General features: G+C 49.8%; 2 protein-coding genes across 10 annotated transcripts in view; one reads left to right on the forward strand and one right to left on the reverse strand.

Moving 5' to 3' along the window:
- Window positions 1-3,014, reverse strand: part of UNC13B (unc-13 homolog B) — a 173,479-nt gene extending 170,465 nt beyond the window's left edge. The window contains exon 1 of one of the 5 annotated variants that reach the window (XM_074330677.2): window positions 2,570-3,014. In XM_074330677.2, coding sequence (XP_074186778.2) covers window positions 2,570-2,591 — 22 coding nt within the window. In that variant the 5' untranslated portion in view covers window positions 2,592-3,014. The remainder of the gene's footprint in view (window positions 1-2,569) is intronic. The other 4 variants (XM_074330678.2, XM_019729033.3, XM_074330676.2 and 1 more) reach the window with 4 other exon arrangements.
- A 4,548-nt stretch (window positions 3,015-7,562) lies between these two features.
- On the forward strand, window positions 7,563-19,323 carry ATOSB (atos homolog B). Of its 5 annotated transcripts, none has more exons than XM_019729018.3 (9): window positions 7,563-7,653; window positions 14,899-15,042; window positions 15,287-16,256; window positions 16,683-16,741; window positions 16,935-17,040; window positions 17,167-17,325; window positions 17,541-17,609; window positions 17,691-17,866; window positions 18,003-19,323. In XM_019729018.3, the coding sequence occupies exons 3-9, from the start codon at window positions 15,363-15,365 to the stop codon at window positions 18,154-18,156; spliced, it is 1,617 nt and encodes a 538-aa protein (XP_019584577.2). In that variant the 5' UTR covers window positions 7,563-7,653; window positions 14,899-15,042; window positions 15,287-15,362; the 3' UTR covers window positions 18,157-19,323. The 5 variants fall into 5 exon arrangements, with proteins under 5 accessions (XP_019584577.2, XP_019584572.2, XP_019584575.2 ...); XM_019729013.3 differs by lacking the exon at window positions 7,563-7,653 and adding an exon at window positions 7,972-8,106; XM_019729016.3 differs by lacking the exon at window positions 7,563-7,653 and adding an exon at window positions 12,042-12,103.
- The last annotated feature ends 652 nt before the right edge of the window (window positions 19,324-19,975 follow it).

Here is a 19,975-nt window from a genome sequence, read left to right on the forward strand (position 1 = left end):
TTCATCTATTATGATCCTCTCCCTTTTGAATCTTCTCAAAACTAAACCTCTCAATTCCTTAAATGGCTTCTACACTCTTCATTATTCTAATCATTCTTCTCTGAAGAAATTCTAGTTTCTCAATGTGCTTTTTAGAATCAAATACCCAAACTAAACACAAAATTCCATATTTCATCTGACCAGTAAGTACTATTATCACCTTTGTCTGGGTCACCATGAGCTAACAGTACAAGGCTAGTCGCCAGGCAGTATACAACTCATTGCCAAATTAATGGCATTGTTCAGACCATAAATAATTTATGTTTTAAGAGTTTAAAGAGTATTAAAAAATCACTGTAGACTGAAGAACTTTTAAACAAAAAATGTAGACTATAAGCTGGGAAAGGAAGAATACATTTTTGATAAGCAGAAAATATAGAAAGAAAACTATTTCAGAGGGTACAAATGCCAAACAGTGCAGAGGCAGGAATGAATCAAGTTCGTGCCAGAGCAAAGTATCTGTATAAAGTAGGCAAGAATGTAGGGCCCAAAGGGAGGACTAGAATCAGACTACTTATATTGAGAGTCCTTTAACCTAAAGGCAATAAGTCATGATTAAAGTGTTAGATCAAGAAAGTGACTTTTTGATTGGGATGTTCGGGATTAAATCGATACCAGTTTGCCAATTTCTACGTCAAGTTAACTGTTTGAATTTTGACTACAAGGAAAAAGTTTCTCATTCAATTTTACCCCGAGACAAACAGAAATTGAGTTGTTCTACAATATCATTCATTACTTCTTTCAGAACATGAACAGTCCTAACTGCCAAAATATAACGCAAGCAATGTCATTTTAGATTTATTTTTATCTATTTCTGTAAGTTTCCCCACGATGAGTAATTTACCATTTAATATGAATACTTCTGCATAAGGCAGCTCCTTGTTTCAGTAATTAATAATCTTCAGGATTTCTATTCAAGACTCCAATCCCCCAGGTTCAAAAGAGGAGAAATTTGACTTATGAACATTAAAAGGTTAAAAGGTTAGCCAAACAGCAGAATTTCTAGACAGTGAAAGCTGTCCAATATTAGAACAAATGAAAACAGCAGCAGCTCCTTCTCTGAAGTGATTTAAATTCAATTAAATAGGAATTTCCGGTTTAATAGTGCTCCTGCCTAAAAAGTCTTTCATGAGAACTAGCTCTGTAATAGTGTGGCGGTAGAGATTTAAACTGTCCAAGAGACATTACAAAACCCAATCTCTCTTGAATCCTGCTACTCAACAGCAGGGATCTAAAGGAATAGATTCCCAGCTGCTGAGAGAAATGTCTTACTAAAAGCAAAGCAAAATTCTCATTAATGAAAAATCAACCCTGAAAGAAGAAAAATTCTGTGTCTCATAATCCCCGGAAATAGCTAAATCCATTGTGGGTTAATACAGATTTAACAAAACAGGGGAAGAGAACAGAGAAAAGCAGTTCCATTTGCCTGCAGCTGGGGAAAACGCTTATCAGAGAGATCACAAACAACAGTGCTTCTAATCCACACAGCCAAAAGAAACATGAACTCCCACTATCCAGTAAGGGATGCCAGGAAAAGACTCTTATGGATACATCCTCTCTCGCACTCACAATCAAGCCACCTTATCCCATCTTGTTCAACACAAATTATGACAGGCTGTAACTTGAATTTCCAAAGATCAAATTCAATGGCTACTCCAAGCCATGCTTCTTCTGATCAAATAATCTCTAAAATCACAGTCCTTGCCTTCATTCAAAACCAGCATTGAGTTTCTACGTCAGGCACACAAAAACCAGTAAGAAACAGTCTATACCCTCTTGTAGCTTAATCCGTGCACCTTGCCTCATCTTAAACCCCAAAGCTCTTGCCTTAAAATATCTTCTTAGATGGATCAAGTGTCCTCAGTGAAAAAGCAATAAAGGCCCTTCACTTTTAGTTACTGTGATGGAAGCTAAATAAATCAATCAGTAATCAATCATATTCCATACTCCGTACGTTCCGCTCAAAAAGGAGAGAAGCCAACACACCAGTGCAAATCGAATATGAGAATAATCTTAGCCTAGACTAAAAGGAAGGAGCAGGGGACATGACAAGCAATAGAGTGTAAACTAAGAAATACACTGGAAGAATGGATGTGACAGCTGTACCACTCACTACGCGTTCAAAGAGTGATAAAAAGAACCTACTAAGCCCACTTTTGTTTTACGATGCAGGGAGGAGGGAGAATGGAGACTGCCCACTATTGACAGACATCAACTATCCGCGGTTTCCTCGCTCGTCCACTCTCACTAGAGGAAAGGGCCAGTCACTGTTTGTTACATAGGACCTAGGCCTGCCAGCCAAGAACACTGTCACATGGCCACCGGAATGGAGAGGTAACAGTCCCTCATAGGAGCTTGAGGAAAAGCAAGAAAGAGTAGAAAGAACTCTTTCAATGTTTATAAATAAGTTAACATAATTGTCCCCCGAGGCACGGACGGGAAGTTTGGGAAAAGTGGTAACCGGACGCCCACTTGAGGCGTGTAGGGACCCCTCAGCGACCCCCGGCCCACCCGCAGTCCGCGCACTCACCACGCACGCAGAGCAGCGACATGGCCGAGGCGCCGGCAAGCCTCGGCCGCGCCGCCGCACCCGGCCGCTCCCTCTTTCCTTTCAGCAGGTGCCTCGGCTGCTCCCGCTATCGGCCCCACGGGTCTGGCCGCTCCTCATGGTCCACGTCGCAGGCAGTGTTCTGCCGCTCCCTAGGACCCGCTCCGATTCTCACCGTCTGAGGGGGTTCCCGATAGTTATTAGTACCGGCCGGCAGGCGGGGGACTGGGCGCGGCACCGCGGCGCCATCGCTGGGAAGCAGGAGCGATCAGAACTCCCTCCCTCCACTCCACACGGGATCCGTGCGAGTGCCTGGACATAGCCTACCCGTGGCCCCGCCTCCCAGCCAATCAACTCACGCCCAGTCCACCGACCCCGCCCCTCCACGAGCAAGTAGGAGTCTGGGTCCTCGGCTTTCCTTACGTGCAAGAATGAAGGCAGCTCCGCCCACTAATAAGGCTTAAAGCTGAGAGGGGCGGGGCTTCCTCCTCACCTGGAATTGAAGCCCTCTGCTCCTCCCACGAGAGCGGGCTTCAACCCAAGAACAGGTTCTTTTCATTGAAGACTTCCTTAAAGGGTCTATCCCTTATATCTTGACGGCGTACTTACTTGTAATAGCAATAATTTCACAAAATCGTACCACAAGACAAGTAAGTTTTAATTAGCAACGATGGCAAAAAAAAAAGCCTACTTTTAAAAAACATACAGTAATCAGTGGGTAAATATTTACTGATTGAAGGATGGAGGGAAGATAAACTTTTTTTTTAAAGGTGAACTTATTTGGTTGGTTGCCTATTTATTTATTTACTGGGGAATATTGGGGAACAGTGTGTTTTTCCAGGATGTCAAGTCATTGTTTTTCAATCTAGTTGGGGGGGGGGGGGCACAGCTTAGCTCCAAGTCAAGTAGTTGTTCCCAATCCAGCTGTGGAGTGCGCAGCTCAGCTCCAAACTCAAGCCATTGTTTTCAGTCTAGTTGTGGAGGGCGCAGCTCACTGGCCCATGTGGGACTCCAATCTGATACCTTCACTGGCTCATGTGGGAACCGAACCGGCAACCTTGTTGTTAAGGGCTTGTGCTCTAACCAACTGAGCCATCCAGTGGCCCCAAAAGTGTTTTCTATAAAAAGTACTGGATCGAATGGATAACAATGGGGTGGGGGGAATGAATCTTGACTCCTACCTCACACCATACCCAAAATTTATTCCAGATGACGTATTGTTGTGCGGGAGATCCTGCTCGCTGCGCCATTTGTTGTGCGTGGTGGCCTGCGGGGTCTCTGCTTCTGCTCCCCACACAAGAACGCAGGATATGGTGAGGCCGAAAAGGAACACCCACAGAGCCATAGGTAGGGGAGTCATACCACTATGGTCTCACTGGAGGTTGGGTTCACTGGACGTGCGACCTGCTGTCCGTTTTTCTGCTAACCGACCGACGACTCTCCTCCACTCTCCTCGACTCTCCTCGACTCTCCTCGGCTCTCCTCGGCTCTCCTAGGCTCTCCTCCGTAGCCGCAGCAGTTATACTAGCGGCCAATTAGCCAACTGGCTACAGCTGACGGCCAATCAGCCACAGCCGATGGCCATCCACCATCCGAGCCAGCACCTTTCCACGTGAGGCCGAGAGCCTGTAAACTACTTTCTGGGGCTCTGTCCCCACACTTATAAAAGGTAAAATAATAAAGCTTTTAGACAATAACATAAGAGAATATATTCATTACTTTGGGTAGTCAAAAACTTCTTAAATGGTGCATAAAATGCATCAACCATAAATTGTGAAACTGAATAAAGAAAACCTCATTTAAAATGGAATCCAGAAGCCAAGAGGTAGAGTTCTCACGCACTACCACTTAATGTCAACTACATACCCCAAGAGGACAAGAATGCACCTAGCATTCCCAACAAGAAGTGTCTCTATTTTACTATCCCAGCAGGAGGACGATTTCTCCTTGCCTAGCAACAAACCAAGCCAATGGGAACTGTTGCAATTCAGCCAATGAGAAGCTATTACCACTCTCTTTCCTCCATTGGACTTTCTTTCAAAGCACCTCTCCCAACTTCCTCCTTTTCCTCTATAAAGTACCATTCCTCTGCTTTGTTTGCTGGACTCGCCTATAGTTTCTGCTATAGTACGCTTGACCTGAATTACAATTCTCTGCTAATCCTGAATAAACCCATTTTTGCTGGTAAAAATAACTGGCTGTTTTATTTTTAAGGTCAACATTACAAAAAGATAAATTGGACTATATTAAAGTTAAGAATTTCTGTTTATTGAACGACTGTTAAGAGAATAAAAGGGCAAGCTACAGAGTAGGTAAAGGTATTTACACTAGATTTCTCTAACAAAAGAATCATATCCAGAATATACAAAGAGCTCCTACAAATAGCAAAATGACAGACAACCATATGGAAAGATAGGCCAGGGACCTGATCAGGCAAGTCACGAAAGATAGCCAACAGACATATGAAAAGGTACCTGGACTTTACTACCAGGAAAATGCAAACTAAAGCCACAAGGAGATATGCTACAAATATACTAGAATAGCTGAAATTAAAAAGACTGACAACATCAAGAGTTGGCAAGGAAGTGGAGAAACTAGATTTCTCATATATTGTGGGAACATGAACTGTTACAATCTCTTTGGAAAAAATACTGGCAATACCTACTAAACTGAACATATACGTGTCCTATGACTCAGCAATTCTACTGCTAGGTATCTACCCAACAGAAGTACGTGTATGAGGCAGCCTGTTGGCTCCGTGGTTGGAGCGCAGTGCTCATAGCACCAAGGTTGCCAGTTCAATTCCCACATGGGCCAGTGAGCTGCGCCCTCCACAACTAGACTGAAAACAACAACTTGACTTGGAGCTGAGCTGCGCCCCCCACAACTGGATTGAAATCAATGACTTGACATGGAGCTGATGGGTCCTGGAAAAACACACTGTTCCTCAGCATTCCGCAATAAAAAAAATTTTTTTTTAAAGAAGTACAGACATCAGTCAATAAATTTATTTTTTAAATGCAAAAGAAGGATAAACATCAATTCAGGATAGTGGTTACTTCTGAGGAGAGAAGATGAAGAACAAGGGAGAGAAAGGAGTGAGATTAAGTAAGATGGGGTATGTAAAAGCTTCAACTTTATCTGAATTATTAATTTCCTTAAAAGAGAACTTGAAGCAAATGTGGTAAAATATTAAGATTTGATAAAGCTGTATGAGAATAATGTGGGTGTTTGTTATAGTATTCTTTATAATTTTCTATATGCCTAAAATATTTCATAAAGAAATTTTTTTTAATCTTTAGAAGAATAAAGACTCAGAGAATGTTTAGGAGACATTGATTTTTAAAAAAGATTGTAATGCAGATATACAGTATGCCAATATTATGTATGTAAACATACCACATATACACACACGTAAATTGATATGATATAATGAGACTGGCACTTTATCTCTGTGGTACGCCTTTTCAAAACCCATCACCACAGTCTAATCATGAGAAAAACATCAGACAAATCCCAACTGAAGGATATTCTACAAAATACCTGACCAGTGATCCAGAAAACTGTCAAGGTCATCAAAAACAAGGAAGTCTGAAAAATTGTCACAGCCAAGAGGAACTTAAGGAGACATGACAACTAAACATAATGTGCTATCCTGGATGAGATCCTGGAACAAAAAAAAGGATGCAAAGTAAAAACTGAGGAAATCTGAGTAAAGTATGGGCTTTAGTTAATGTATCAATATTGGTTCATTAATTGTAACAAATGAACCATACTAATGTAAGATGTTATTAATACAGGAAATTAGGTGTGGGGTATATGGAAACTCTGTACTATGCTCACAAAATTTCTGTAAATCTAAGATTTCTAAAATTAAAAGTTTATTTCTTAAAAAGTCAAGTAATTTACCCAAATTCATAGCTAGTAAATACCCAAACCAAAGTTCAAGACTGTAAATGACTTCAAACCTCTGTGCTTTTCCCACTACACAAAACCGTTCTAACTTGACTTTTTCTAGGATTGTATCAATATTTGTATGGCTATCTAAAACAAATTCCTTAAGGGCAGAGAAAAAAACAATTTTTCCCCCTAGCACACCATTAGTGTTCACTAAACTAGCTTAAGTTATTTAGTGACAGAACTAAAGTCACAGAGACAGACCTAAAGAATCTGAGACTTACAGAGAACTTGATCAGGTCAGATCTACCATACAGCCATCTCCATACCGCCGGCTCCTCTGACAGGCCCCCTTGTCCCTGTCTGGGCTTAGGACCCATTCAGTTCTGCAAAGGTCCTGTGCTGCCATCTACTGGTAGCTAATAAGCATCGACCTACACTGCTGTATTTCGGGAACCAGTGAGGAAGAAGTTTAACAGAAGACTCAAGCGCTAATTAAATTACAGAACTTGTGTAACTGTTACATAGTTCACTCGACACTGTACAAAGCAAAGGCCCTACTTTTCTCCGGCGATTTCAGGCCCTTCTATCTCAGTATTAACACTTAGGCTCCTAAAATTCAGACTTCCACGCTGACCCACCTCCATAGGTACAGATAGGACTCTATTGCCCATCTTCCAGACCTCAAACTCTCCGGCACAGCATAGGCTGCAGAAATCCGTCAACCGCACAAACTTGAGACCCCCACCGCCCAGATTCCCCCAAGTTCACACACCCCTGAGACTCCTTGCACCCTACCTTGCAAACACCATTGGGGCAAACGAGCACGCTAACCCAGACCTCCCTACAAAGAGGTTCAAGTTCCGCAGGCAGGCAGCTCACACCAGCGCGAAAGCCTGGGGAGAGGCCGGGTGAAGCTCGGAGCCCTCAGGCTAGCGCTTTGGCTCGGGCTCCGGCCCCCACCGCCTCGTGGATCAAGTCAGCCTAGGCCTACAGCCAGAGGGACGGGACGAGGCCCCGCCCATCTAGACCTGTCATCACAGAAGCTGCACGTGGCCGGGGTGGGGCCTCAGGCGACCTGCAGCCATCACTTTGTCTCCCCAGCCATCCATTGGGGCCACCGCCACCAATCAGAGCCAGCGGATCCGGGCTGGAGAACGAGCGCCCGCGTGAGGCTAGCGGGAGAAGGGGCGGGGGGAGGAGAGCCTCCGAGGTGGGAGGGGGCTAGTGGTGGAAGGTGGCCTGGCACTGGTTCTGCCAGGCTGGAATTCTAGGGGGCGGGTCCTAGTGAAAGGCAGAGACCAAAAGGGGGCGGGGCCAGGGGTGGGGCCAGGGACAAGCGGAGGATCCTGGGGAAAGGCGAAGTACACTAGAAGGGGCGGAGCCACAGGGGGCGTGGTCTGCGTTAAAGAGGAGGAGCCTGAGGAATTCAAGAAACTAGGAAAGGGGACGAAACCAGGGAAGGTGGGAGGTGGGACGTGGGAGAGGTTGGGCCCGGGCGTTGCGGGGGCGGGGCTCGGACTAAGGGGCGAGGTTTGTAGGCCGAAGCTGCAGCTGGGGCTGCTCGGTTACTGCACCAGTCCACTACCTCCCTAGGTGCAACGGGACTCCCGGAACTACAGGTGTGGGGCGGGGTGCGGGTGGAAGAAGGGACAAGGACGGGGGTACGCTTGGGCAGACATAAGGAGGTGGGTGACACGTTAGGGAAGGAGAGGATCTGTAGACTTCTGGGGGGAAGAAGACAGAGTTGGCGAAGGAATTGGGGCTCAATGTGTGGGCTAGGAGGTGCATTCTTCAGGGGCTCTTGTGGGGGAGGGGCGGGAGTGCTTTGTGGGGGTGGAAGGTACTATGTGCGGGGGTGAGGTCGCTATCTGATGTGGAGGGTTGAAGGCATACTTGAGGGGGAGGGGATCTGAAGGCACTTTGGGGGAAGGGGTGCTGTATGATGAAAGGCTGGTGGTCCAGAATGTGAGAGCCAGGGAGGGACTGTGTGGAGAAAGACGGTATGGGGCTGTGGGCACTGTATGAGGGGAACCGGTTGTAGGCTCCAACTGAGGTGGGGAGAACCCCTAATGCTTTGAGAAGGTAATAGTCTGGGGGCATTGTGGAGACTCCAGGAAGATGTTTGTGTACTGTGTTCTAGGAGTGAGGGTGATGGAATTGGTGTGTGAAGATGCCAGTCTGTAGTGCTTCTGGCTCCTCAGCTCCTAACTCCACTTTCTGGCCTGAGCACTCAAGAGAGGAGCCAGGCCCTCTGTGCCACCAGGTCTTGAGCTCATTCTGCTTTGAATCTGTCTGGCTGAGACTGGGATTTCTGCCCCCTAGTTGGTGTCCCTGGGGACCCTTCCCCCGTTTGGTTCCTGTTAACCCCCCCACTCTAGTTCCTGTTCCTTCCAGAGCTTGCCTTGGTCCCTATCTTTCCCCTCCCCCCCCCCCTTTGCCCTGCCCTTATGCTCTGGGTGTGCTCATTTCCCACTTCCTTCCTCGCCCTGGGGCCTGGCCTGGTCCTTACCCGTCTAGGAGCTGTGCCCTGCCCCAGACTTTATACTCAATGGCCAGAGACCCCAGTAACCAGCAACAAGGCCCAGACTCCACCCCTCACTACTATCAAGGTTTCTCCCAACAGCCCCCTAAGTAACTGGTAGCCATATTTTTACCACCCACAAACTGATTACCTCCACCCTTTTCCTTCTGCTGGTTGGGGTACCTTAGGGGCCTCAAAAATTCTGAGCTTCTGTGGGAGGAGGGAAATAGTGAGGAACACTGAGAGCCTTTGATCTATGATTTGAGAGGTGGGCCACCATTGTAGGCTGAACTAGGGAAGGGATGTGAGATTCCAGCCTCAACTGGGGGAGGAAGAAGGAATGGCTTCTCACAGTCCTGGCTTGGAAGCTGACTGTCAGAACTGAGACTAGAGCCTGGTCCTCTTGGGGGCTCCTCTCCTTCCCTGAGGGGACTTGATGTAGTGCCAGAGTTCTTTTTGCCTCTGGGCTGACTGGGAAAGGGTGAGAAAGGCCTGCCTTCCACAGTGTGGCTGAATGAGTGTGACAGTGTTGCTGAAAAGGGGCCCCAAGCCAGCCTCCTCTAGTTAGGAGACTATCTAGGGAGGGAGGGGGTGCTGAGGCCAGACAAAGAGTGGGGTAAAGGAGGGCAGGCTGATGCCTTTTGAGGTGGAGCTGATTGCTATGGCAACACAGCTTCCCAGACTGTCTGTCAAAGAGGCGGGCCTAGGACAGACTCACTCCAGCTTCCTCAGGATTGAGGCATTTGTGTGAGTGGGTGGGGCATTGCTGAGCTGAGGCTGGAATACACATCTTTTCTTCTTTGATACAAGCAGCAGGGCATTCAGACGCTTGGACTCATCTTCTGAAAATGGATCTGAGTGAACAATAGCCATTAGAATTATAGCAGTATAAGGCCAGAGTTCTAGAGATCCTCAGTGTCTTCATTTATGCAAACCCCTTGCTTTACAGATTTGGAAATTTATGGAGAAACAGACTGATTGTCTCTAGGTTTCACAGTGAAAGAGCAGGAATTAGGACCCAGGTCTCCTGATTGTTGTTCCTGATTGTTTCTTTCAGCCAGTGTTTATTGAGCACCTATTATGTGCCAGGCATTGATGTTGATTCTGGGAATACCAGCATGAACAAAACAGACGAAGTTGCTGCTCTTATGGAGCTTCCATTCTAATAGAGGAAAAAAGAAATGAAGAAGTATGTGTGTGCATGTGTGTGTGTCTGTGTCTGTGTCTGTGTGTGAGAGAGAGAGAGAGAAAGAAAGAGAGAGAGAGAGAGAGAGAGAGAGAGAGAGAGAGAGAGAGAGAGGCCAGTTGTTGATAATTGCTGTGGAAAAAAAAATAAAGCGGGGTAAGAGTTAGGGCAGCTAGGTAAGGCCTCTTGATTGTACCATGATGCTTTTCCAGGACACACTGAGGCCTAGAACATCTTTGATCTTTGCCCCTGAACTATTGCCCCCCGACCTTTGCAGGTAACTATGGCCTCGCCTATGGTAGTGGCAGAAAGATAGAACAAGGTGGGGTCATCAAGGGATTATGCCTTTCCTGCAGTGTTCCGTGTCTACCTGTCTACCCAGTAAGCTTTTACTAAGGCAAGTAGACTCTTACATTTGTGCTCTGCAATTTTGTTCAGGGTGTTGAAAATTTCTTTAATCCTATTCCTTATCATTAGGGAACCAACAAGGAAGTCATTCCATAGCAACTGCATTCTTTTTCAAGGTTTTTCCCCTGGTCTGAGGTGAAGAGAAGGGAGCCTTGAGGAACTAACTTACTTGTTGTCCTTCCTAAGTCTAGGGCACAAGGAGGAAGTAGGAGGAGGGGAACCTCTTTTTACTGTCCAGTGATGACCTCAAGGACCTTGGGCCTCCTGTGGCTTCTGAACTATAGGAGAACAGATGCCCCCTCTTCTGGAGGCACAACCAGGGAGCTGCCAGGGCATCAGCCAGTTCTCCAGGGCCTCAGTTTGAATCTTCCCTCTTTTGGCTCTGGTGTTTCTCCTGTTTCTGTGGAAGACTGGGAAAAAAAGCCTCCTAAGTTCCAAAGTGTCTGGTTTGCTGAAAAGTGCAGAGAGAAAGGTATTTTCTTAGGTTGCCCCTAAAGCAGCCCCTCTGAAAAGTGTCTTTTAATGCCTAATCCTTACAGAGGTTTCCGTGCTGGTCATTCAAAGAATAGGAGGACAAGAATTAAGAATGCTGGTTCTGCTGCCACTTTATTTGGCTGGGCCTGGGCTGGGCCTGGGGCCCAGTGACTCAGGGGGAGGGTGGAGAGTTTCGAGGGAGCTGTGAGTCATGGGGGTGAGCTTGAGTTGGGCATATGTCCCCCACTCTGGGCAGAAGCCTTCCTACCTTACTTCCCCTGGCTGTTCTGCCTCCTTGAACAGAGGCCTGTGAATAGAAAGAGTACTGACAGAAGGGATGAAGCACAAAGAATGTTTAGAGCTCTGAATTAGAATGTCTCCCTTGGGGCCCCTCCAATGAAGGCAAAAAACATCAGTATAAAGTAAGAGAAGGAAGAATACCATTTCTCAATGGAAGGAGGTAGTATCCCACTTCAGGACTTTTTCATCTGCTCTGGCATGAAGGAATCTTCCTAGACTCCAAGAGTTCTCTCGTCTCTGGAGCTCTGGTTTGCAAAGCAGGGAGAGATGAATGAGAGTGGGGATATTTGGGGTCTGGTGTGGGAAGAGCAGGCCGATTTTGGAGGTTGTCCATCTGTGGTTGTGAAAGCCCTTGGGCATCCTATTAACCAGCCTCGGAAGAGGAAGGGCGGGGGGTGGGGGGTGAAAAGTGGGAGGCCTACGCCTTTAAAAGGGTTAAATGGCTGGGCAGAGCGCTGCTTTGGATTCCGGCAGATGAGGGGTTAGGAGATGGGCGGGGCAACCCTGGGTAGGCCTGCCCCCTTGTGGACCAATGGGCGTACATCTTTTGGTGGGGGCGTGCCTCACACTCTAGGTCGTGGGGAGGCTGGCCTCCTCTGGGCCAATGAGCACGGTTGCTGCCATGAGGGCGTGGTCTGAGGGGGGCGTGGCGGCCGCGGCCGCGGCGGCGGGGGTGTTGGGTCGCTGGGCGGGGCGGGCGGCCCCATCAGCTGGTAGGAAATGGCCTGTGAGTCAGAGGGGCAGCAGAGTCGGCAGCGCGGAGCCGGGGCGGCCACGGGGAGGGACAGTCGCGGGGAGGGGCGCAGCAGCGTCTGGGGGGCTGCGGGCGCCGGGGCCCGCTAGTGTTGCACACGAAGCTGAACAGAAAAGAGCCTAGCAGAGCAGAGCTCAGCCTGAGCCACCCTTTGTCTGGGTTGGGGGCCCGTGCGGGGAGGATCTGGGATTCGAGGGGAGGGACGGGACGGAGGGTCCGGAGCAGCGACCGCCGTGGCGGAGCCAATTTGGGAGCGGGGTGAGTGTGTACTAAGGGAAAAGAGCAAATCCGCGAACCTCCAGTAGGGAATGGGGCCTGTCCCAGGCTGTGGGGATGAGAGGGGTGAGAAAGGACCTGGGAGGCTAAGCAGGAGGTGGGGGTGGATGATCGTCCAGAACAAGGAGTGTGGGAACCTGGGTGACTCTGCCGGGTTCAGTTTGGAGATGGTGCTGAGATCCGCTCCCTCTCCACTGAGGGTGGAAGGCTCTAGGCCAGTGACCAAGGAGGTGGTGAGAGAGCAGAGACTGACCTTCCTACCAGTGGTCGTCCATAGAAACAAGCCACTTAGCTTGTGTGGACCTGTACAGGGACAAAATGTAGAGCAGCTGGCAGCAGTTCTCTCCAAACTGAATGAAGGTGGAAAGCACATGGAGAGGAATTCTCCTTGCTACGCTTCTTGATCAGGGTAGAAATGCATATCTTTAATAAGGAAGGGAAGGGGAGAGCCTGGGAGCTTGTACCTATACAAACACCCACCTACCCTACCTCCCAGGCCTAGCAGGTGTCTAAGGATACAAACCCCATAGTATTCTGGGACTTGTTGTTTTTGCTGGCCTTGCTCCTTTGGCATGTTGGGAACTGTAGTCTTTGCCAGTCAAAGCCTGGCACAGCTGTTTGACGCCAGCTGCTGCCCACCCCCTGCACAGAGAGGAGGTTTGGCCTACCCTTCCCCCTAAGTCCTGCCCCGTGAGTCAGCTTGAAGCCATGGTCTAGAGCCAGACTGGCTGGGTAGCAGGAAAGTGAGTCTTAGAGCTTCTCATTGACAGGGAGGGAACTGAGAGGGCTCTGGGGTAATGAGCAGATGCCAGGCATGCTGGGGTCAAGTTGGGCATCATGTCATCACCTAGCTTCCCCAGGGCAAAGGCTCAAGAAGCCATCTGGGATGACCTGGAGGTGGGAGAGCTGAGGAAAAGGCCCTTCCTGAGTCTGTATGGCTTGGGTAGAAGAAAGGAGGGGTAGAGAGAGTACAGGTTGTACCCTCTGACAACACTGCTATTGGCATGCTGCCCTTTCCAGCCACCACACCCACCACAGGGAAGCAGAATTTTCTTAGGGATCCCAGTTCTAATGAGAACTTGATGAACTAGGATAGTGTGGGGTGTAATAATGGGAACTTAGTGAAGGAGAGCTTTTCAGTCCCTGGGTGCAAATCTCCCCTTTCTCCCCACCCCCACCTCTATTTTCACTGATTCTCCCTGTACGATTAATCTCTCTGCTCTCATTCTGGGAGTTTTTCTCTGCATTGTCAGGACTGCTACCCAAATCTCTGGGGCTTGCAATCCACTTTTCTGAACCCTCCTATGTGATTACCCCTGTGGTTGGAGTTGGGTGGAGGAGTGGGGCACAAACCTATCCTCAAGAAGAACCCTATGGTCAGTCTTACCCACAGAGCAAGCAGAACTGTCACTAGGTTACAGGAGATAGTGACACTGCACTACGTGAGGTCTCAGAGGAGAGAGAGATACCTGTGGTCTGGGGTGACCAGAACAGGATTCCTGGAGGGGATGGCACTTGACCTAGCCAAGGAGGAAGGGTAGGGCTTGGGTAGGCAAACGGGGCATTCCTTAAAGAGGAAAGGGCATCATGGATGTCAGGCAGAAGCTTGATCCTGGGAGCAGTATTTCCTCCCATGAAGGAAAAAGGTCTTCAGTTTGACATTCCCCTCCCCCAGTATGGGCTCCTGAAGGTGGACTTCTTGGTGAAGACTATCGTGTCCTGGCAGAAAAGCCGTGGTTTGCTTTTTGGGGTGTTGGATGTGTTGGGGAGGAGTAGAAAGGTACCACTAGTTGCTTCCAGCTGTCTGACTGCCACTGCCTTATCTCGAGTTTGCAGGGCCTGGGGGAGGGGTAGACCCTGGAAAGCACTTTCTGGTAGTACCTCCTCTCCCTCCCACCCCAGACTTGTTTTTGGTTAGATTTGTTGCCTCCTGTTAAAGGGACAGACTGCTTGGGGCAATTGGGAGTTTAATGCCAGAGGGCCTGCTTTGAGCTGACCTGAGTGAGGTTTGTACCTCTGAGTGCTGAAAGGGAGGTGAGTTTCTGCAAGATCCCTATCCTTAGGGCTCTAGGGTGGTACATGTCCCTTTGGAGATAGATGTGGGAAGGAGTTGTGCAAGTTGGTGGACTTGACTAGGAATTCTGAATTCTTGCCCTGGCCATCCTCTTAGCCAGCAGGGTTTCTTGGAGCTTGGGGTATCTCATCCCCCTTTCCATTCAGAGCAGGAGTCCCCAAGGTGGTGGCCCTGACAAGTGGTCATCCTGCCTCAACTTATCAGATCCTTATTACATTGAGCCAAGACTTGCCTCTCTGTGACTCCTTATGTAGCCCAACTCTGTCCTGTGGGCCCTGGATTCCAAGACTGCTCTTCTGTTTCTGAAGAGCTCCTCACATGGAAGACGATGTCTTGTGGCGTATTCTATTAGCCCACGATAGGAGAGGAGCCTTACCACTGACTGCAGGGATCCTTATGTTTGTTCTTCTTTCCTTAGGGTCCAGCTGAGCCCAGGAGCTGCACGGAATGGTGGCAGTCACCTTGCCAGTGCAGCGGGCATGGACCAGACTGCAAGCTAGGAGAGCAAGACATCAGTCAGAAAGAGGGAACACACAGCTAGGCTTAAGGCCTCTTCATCGGGGTGAGTGCCAGGGAGGGGGATGGGGAGTAGGTCCAGTAAGAAATCTGAGCTAAACATGTCACCCTTTCAGAAGTTCTGGGAGTAGCCTCTATACTCCATTAATCCACCTGGGGGTTTAGACACCTCTACCCCCAGGAACCCAGCAAGGTCACCTCTTCGGGTCAGGGGAGGATCTGAAACTCAGCTGGGAGGGAGAAGACACATTGAGTCCTCTGACTACCTTTTCTTCTCTTCTCTTGCACAGATGTCCCCAGGCCCCCCAGCCCAGGCCCAGCATAAAGGCTGTGGGGGGGGGCCCCCCTGACCCAAGGCGGGGCTTCATGCGCCACGTGCAGGCGGAGCCATCTCCATCCTCAGAGCCAGAGGCTGGCCCTTCGCAGCCTGCAGTCAGGCAGGGGGCCCTCCAGGGTGGCCTGCTCATGGGCTACAGCCCAGCAGGGGGGGCAACATCCCCCGGGGTCTACCAGGTATCCATCTTTTCCACTCCAGCTGGTGCCTCCGAGCCTCCTAGGGCCCTGAAACGGTCGGCCCCGCCCACTGAGGGTCCCCGAGAGCTGAAGAGAGGACCTGGGCTGGGGGCTAGGGAGGGCCTACCCCCTGAAGAACCATCTACTGTGGGGCTATTGGGCTCAGAGGGGCTGGGGCTGGGACTGGGTGTGGCCAGCCAGCATTTCTGCCATCATGGCCTCTGTGTTGTGGAACAGGGAAGTAGCTCCACCTCACCTTGGACTTCAGGGACCCGGAATCCCCCCTGGCCCCCGTCAAATGCTTCCTGCAATACTTTGCACACCAGAGACTGGGGTTCCCCAGATCCAGGGGGACAAAGGTCCCTGGGGGCATTCCCAGGACAAGCCCCTCCAGGCCAGCTGCACACACTTGACACTGATTTGCACAGTCTTGCACAACTAGGGAGTAAGAGCCCAGTGGCTGGGGTGGGCAATGGGGGCAGCCCCTGGCCTAGGGAGTCCCCTGGCACTGCCAATGGGCACAGTCCCGAGCACACACCCCCTGGCCCTGGACCTCCAGGCCCCTGCCCCACCAAGCGAAGGCTGCTTCCTGCTGGAGAAGCCCTGGATGTCAGCTCTGAGGATGAGGGGCCAACCCCTCAGAGGCGCCGGGGAACCCTGGGTCACCCTCCTGCTGCCAACAGTTCTGATGCCAAAGCCACACCCTTCTGGAGCCATCTGCTGCCTGGGCCCAAGGAGCCTGTTCTGGTAAGCCAGGAGAGGGGATGGTCTACTATTAAAACTTATTTTTATTTATAGCTGCCACAATATTATCTTAGCTTCAGGAGTACAATATAGTGATTCAACATTTTACCTTACAAAGTGATCACCGCAATAAGTCTAGTAATCATCTGTCACTGTTCATAGTTATTATATCATTGACTCTATTCCCTATGTTGTACATTATATCCCTGTGACTTATTTTATAACTGGCAATGTGTACTTCTCAATCCCCTTCCCCTTTTCTGCCCAACTTCCTACCCACTCCCCTTTGGAGATGGTCTACTCTTAAGTGGATATGTGTGGGGGAAAAGGTGAAGGGGGCATGATCCTATGAGAGCTTGTGATGAGCCCCTGCTCCCAAACATACCTGGCCTCCACCCAATCTCCTTCTCTAATCTTTCCTCTCCATAGGAGCCTACAGACTGCAGTCCTACAGGACGGAGGCTGAAAGGTGCCCGTCGCCTGAAGCTGTAAGTGACCACCTGTTCCCTCTGCCCTGTGTCTGGAAAATGGGGACCAAAGTCTGTAATCCTCTTTCTCACTGCTGAGTAGGGGACCCCAGGGCAGGAGCCCTAAGTAATGGCAAAGGGTGAGGCCTAAGGACATAAGCAGGCATCCCAACACACCTCAAGCCAACCCACTGTGTGTCTCCTCCCCTACCAGGAGCTCCCTTCGAAACTTCCGGAAGGGACCAGGCCTGCTGAGCCCCCCCAGTGCCTCCCCTGTTCCTACCCCCACTGTCAGCCGTACCCTTTTGGGCAACTTTGAGGTAGTTCCCCTTGGATTTTGTGATGGTGGGTGGGGGGGCCTTGTGGGAAGTGGGATGGTGGAGAGTGACTTGGATGGATAAGGAAAAGAGCTGGTGTCTCTCTCACACTGTGTTTTCCCACCCCAGGAATCACTGCTGCGAGGACGCTTTGCACCATCTGGCCATATTGAGGGCTTCACGGCAGAGATTGGAGCTAGTGGATCCTACTGCCCCCAGCATGTCACGCTGCCTGTCACTGTCACCTTCTTTGATGTTTCTGAACAAAATGCCCCGGCCCCCTTTCTGGTATGATCTGATTTCCACCCAAATTCAGCTCTTGAGGATGAGGGGTTGGGGTCAAGAGGTATTCTTTAGGTGTTCCTCACCTAAGAGAGTCAGGGCAGTGGGGCGAACTCTAGTGTGGAACAGGGGCCAGGTCACAGAGTGAGATTGTGGAGATGGGTGAGCATTCAGGGCTCTCTCAGTGCCCACCTTAGCTGATGGCTCCATGGCCTTCCCAGGGCGTCGTGGACCTGAACCCTCTGGGGAGGAAGGGTTACAGCGTGCCCAAGATGGGCACCATCCAAGTGGTGAGTTTTCCCTGAGGGGGTGGGAGGGGGGAGAGGAAAATAACCCCTAGGCCCTACCAACCTTGCCTGTCCTGCCCCCAGACCTTATTTAACCCCAATCAGACTGTGGTGAAGATGTTCCTCGTGACCTTTGACTTCTCGGACATGCCTGCTGCCCACATGACCTTCTTGCGCCATCGCCTCTTTTTGGTGCCTGTGGGTGAGGAGGGAAATGCTAGCCCCACCCGCCGCCTCCTCTGCTACTTGCTGCACCTCAGGTGAGGACAGGGCCCAAGGACAGCTGGGGCAGCCCAGGTATCCTTTCCCCAACCCAGGTAGCCCTTCCCTGAATAGCATCTCTCCTTGCTTCTCTATTGTCTGGGTCCTTACTTTGATCGCCCTGTTCTCTTCTAGGTTCCGGAGCTCCCGCTCGGGCCGCTTAAGCCTGCATGGAGACATCCGCCTGCTTTTTTCCCGCCGGAGTCTGGAACTGGACACAGGGCTCCCCTATGAACTGCAGGCTGTGACTGAGGCCCCTCACAATCCACGTTATTCACCTTTGCCCTGATTGCCAGTGCCCTGATCCCATGTGGGCCAAGGACCAGCCCATCATACTCCATGCTGGACAGAGCAAACACGTGGAGAGGTGGCGAGAGACCCTTCAGGCTTGAATTAAAGCCCTCGCCATGCTCATGCCCAAAGTGATTATTTGGGTGTTTAAAACTTCTGATCCTTACCACAATCTGCCCTACTCTGGGTTCTCCACGTGCCTGCCCCCTCCCTTGGAATTCCCAGGCCAGCTTAGGTACTGGGGAGGAACCGAAGCTACCCTGAGGTTGCCCCAAGTTCCCAGGCAAGTCATGCCAGCGTTGCCTCCCAGTCCTGGGCAGGGGCCACTTATTATTTTATTTATTTTTAATTTATAATTTATTCAAATTGGATTGCCTTGGTAACCTCCCAAACCTGACAATTGGCATTGCCCCTCCTCCTTTCCCACTCTCAGATATTGCTCCAATCTCAGGAGTTGAAGAGGCTGATGTTGGGACTGGGGAAGAACTGCTCTCCCTCAGCTGAGGGCAGAGAGATTATCCCAGATGGACTGAGTCACTAACCAAAGACTCAGCTTCCCCTGTCTTTCCCTCATTTTTTCACTTCTCCTACCCTCTGTCCCCTCTCTGAAGGCCAACTGTGTGTGTGTGTGTGTGTGTGTGTGTGTGTGTGTGTGTATGTATGGGTGTGTGTGCATGCGTGGAAGCTGTATGTATGCTATGTGTGTGAGAAGGAGCGTGCATGCATTCGCACATATATGGGGTTTAACCACCCCTCATCTAGGGCTCTAGACTCCAGTTGTCCCTCTCCTGCTTGTGTCCCCTTACTTTGGGGTCCTGACTGAGGAAGGTGTTCAGGGGGCAGAGTCAGGGCCATGGACCGGGGTGCCTCCTCTCACCTGGCCAGACTCTGACCTACCTACCTCAGCTGGGGTGAGGGGCACCCCTCAAACCCAATCATGTGGTTCCCAACTACCCCATTCCCCACTCCAGACTCTGACCCAACCTTAGCCCTGACTTCTGGGGCTAGGCTGTGGGGAACAAGCATTTGCTGAAACTTGAAAAAAAAACAACCACCACCACCACACACACACACACACACACACACGAAAAACAATTGTACCTGGTACTTTTTTTTTTTTTTTTTAGAAAAAAAGAAAGAATAAATTCTTATTTGGAAACTTGAACTAAGGCCTACTTTTTCTGTCCAGGAGAGAATGGGAATGGGGATAGAGGGCCTAACTGGAGCTGGGACTCTGCCCTCTCTCCCAGAGAGGGGGCCTGAGGCTATGAAGTCTTCCCTGAGGCCCTGCTGATTCTTAGGACCTGAGATTGATTCCAGATAATTGGGTTGGGTTATGAGGAAGGTTCAACCATAAAGGCAGAACTCTCTGGATGTGGATATGGATTCTTATACTGGTTCTATTGTTAATGATTTCAGCCCCTCTTAACTTCATTGCCCTGATACATAAAATGAAGGTTACCATACAAGTCTATTAAAGGATGTGGATGTGCCAGAGCTCAGGGAGTTGTGCAGGGTGACACGCTCCAGACAAGGCTGAATGTTGGGACTCTGCTGAACTCTATGGGAGGAACCAGGGTCCATCAGGCCCTGGGAAGAAGTAGAAAAAGCTATGGTGTCTTGGCAAAAGACGGAAGGGGTAAATCTCAGTCCAATCATCCTGCAATGTTAGGCCCAGTCACTATGACAACAGGAATCGGGTCAGTCCCCAGTGGGAGGGCTGGGTACAACACAGCAGGACTGCCAGAGAATGTCACTATGGCAACTATGGCTATTGGAGTCAGCGCCAATCCCCTGGTCGCTATGGTGACAGATGG

This window comes from Rhinolophus sinicus, chromosome 16, assembly GCF_057876585.1.
Source record: "Rhinolophus sinicus isolate RSI-liver-muscle chromosome 16, RSI-T2T, whole genome shotgun sequence".
Lineage (NCBI taxonomy): Eukaryota > Metazoa > Chordata > Mammalia > Chiroptera > Rhinolophidae > Rhinolophus > Rhinolophus sinicus.

Excerpts from the sequence above, each read along its gene's own strand:
- ATOSB (XM_019729018.3), top strand. The coding sequence starts at position 15,363 with ATGCGCCACGTGCAGGCGGAGCCATCTCCATCCTCAGAGCCAGAGGCT. Across the intron at positions 16,742-16,934 it reads GGTGCCCGTCGCCTGAAGCT|GAGCTCCCTTCGAAACTTCC; the intron begins GTAAGTGACCAC and ends CTCCCCTACCAG. Across the intron at positions 17,867-18,002 it reads TGCTACTTGCTGCACCTCAG|GTTCCGGAGCTCCCGCTCGG; the intron begins GTGAGGACAGGG and ends GTTCTCTTCTAG.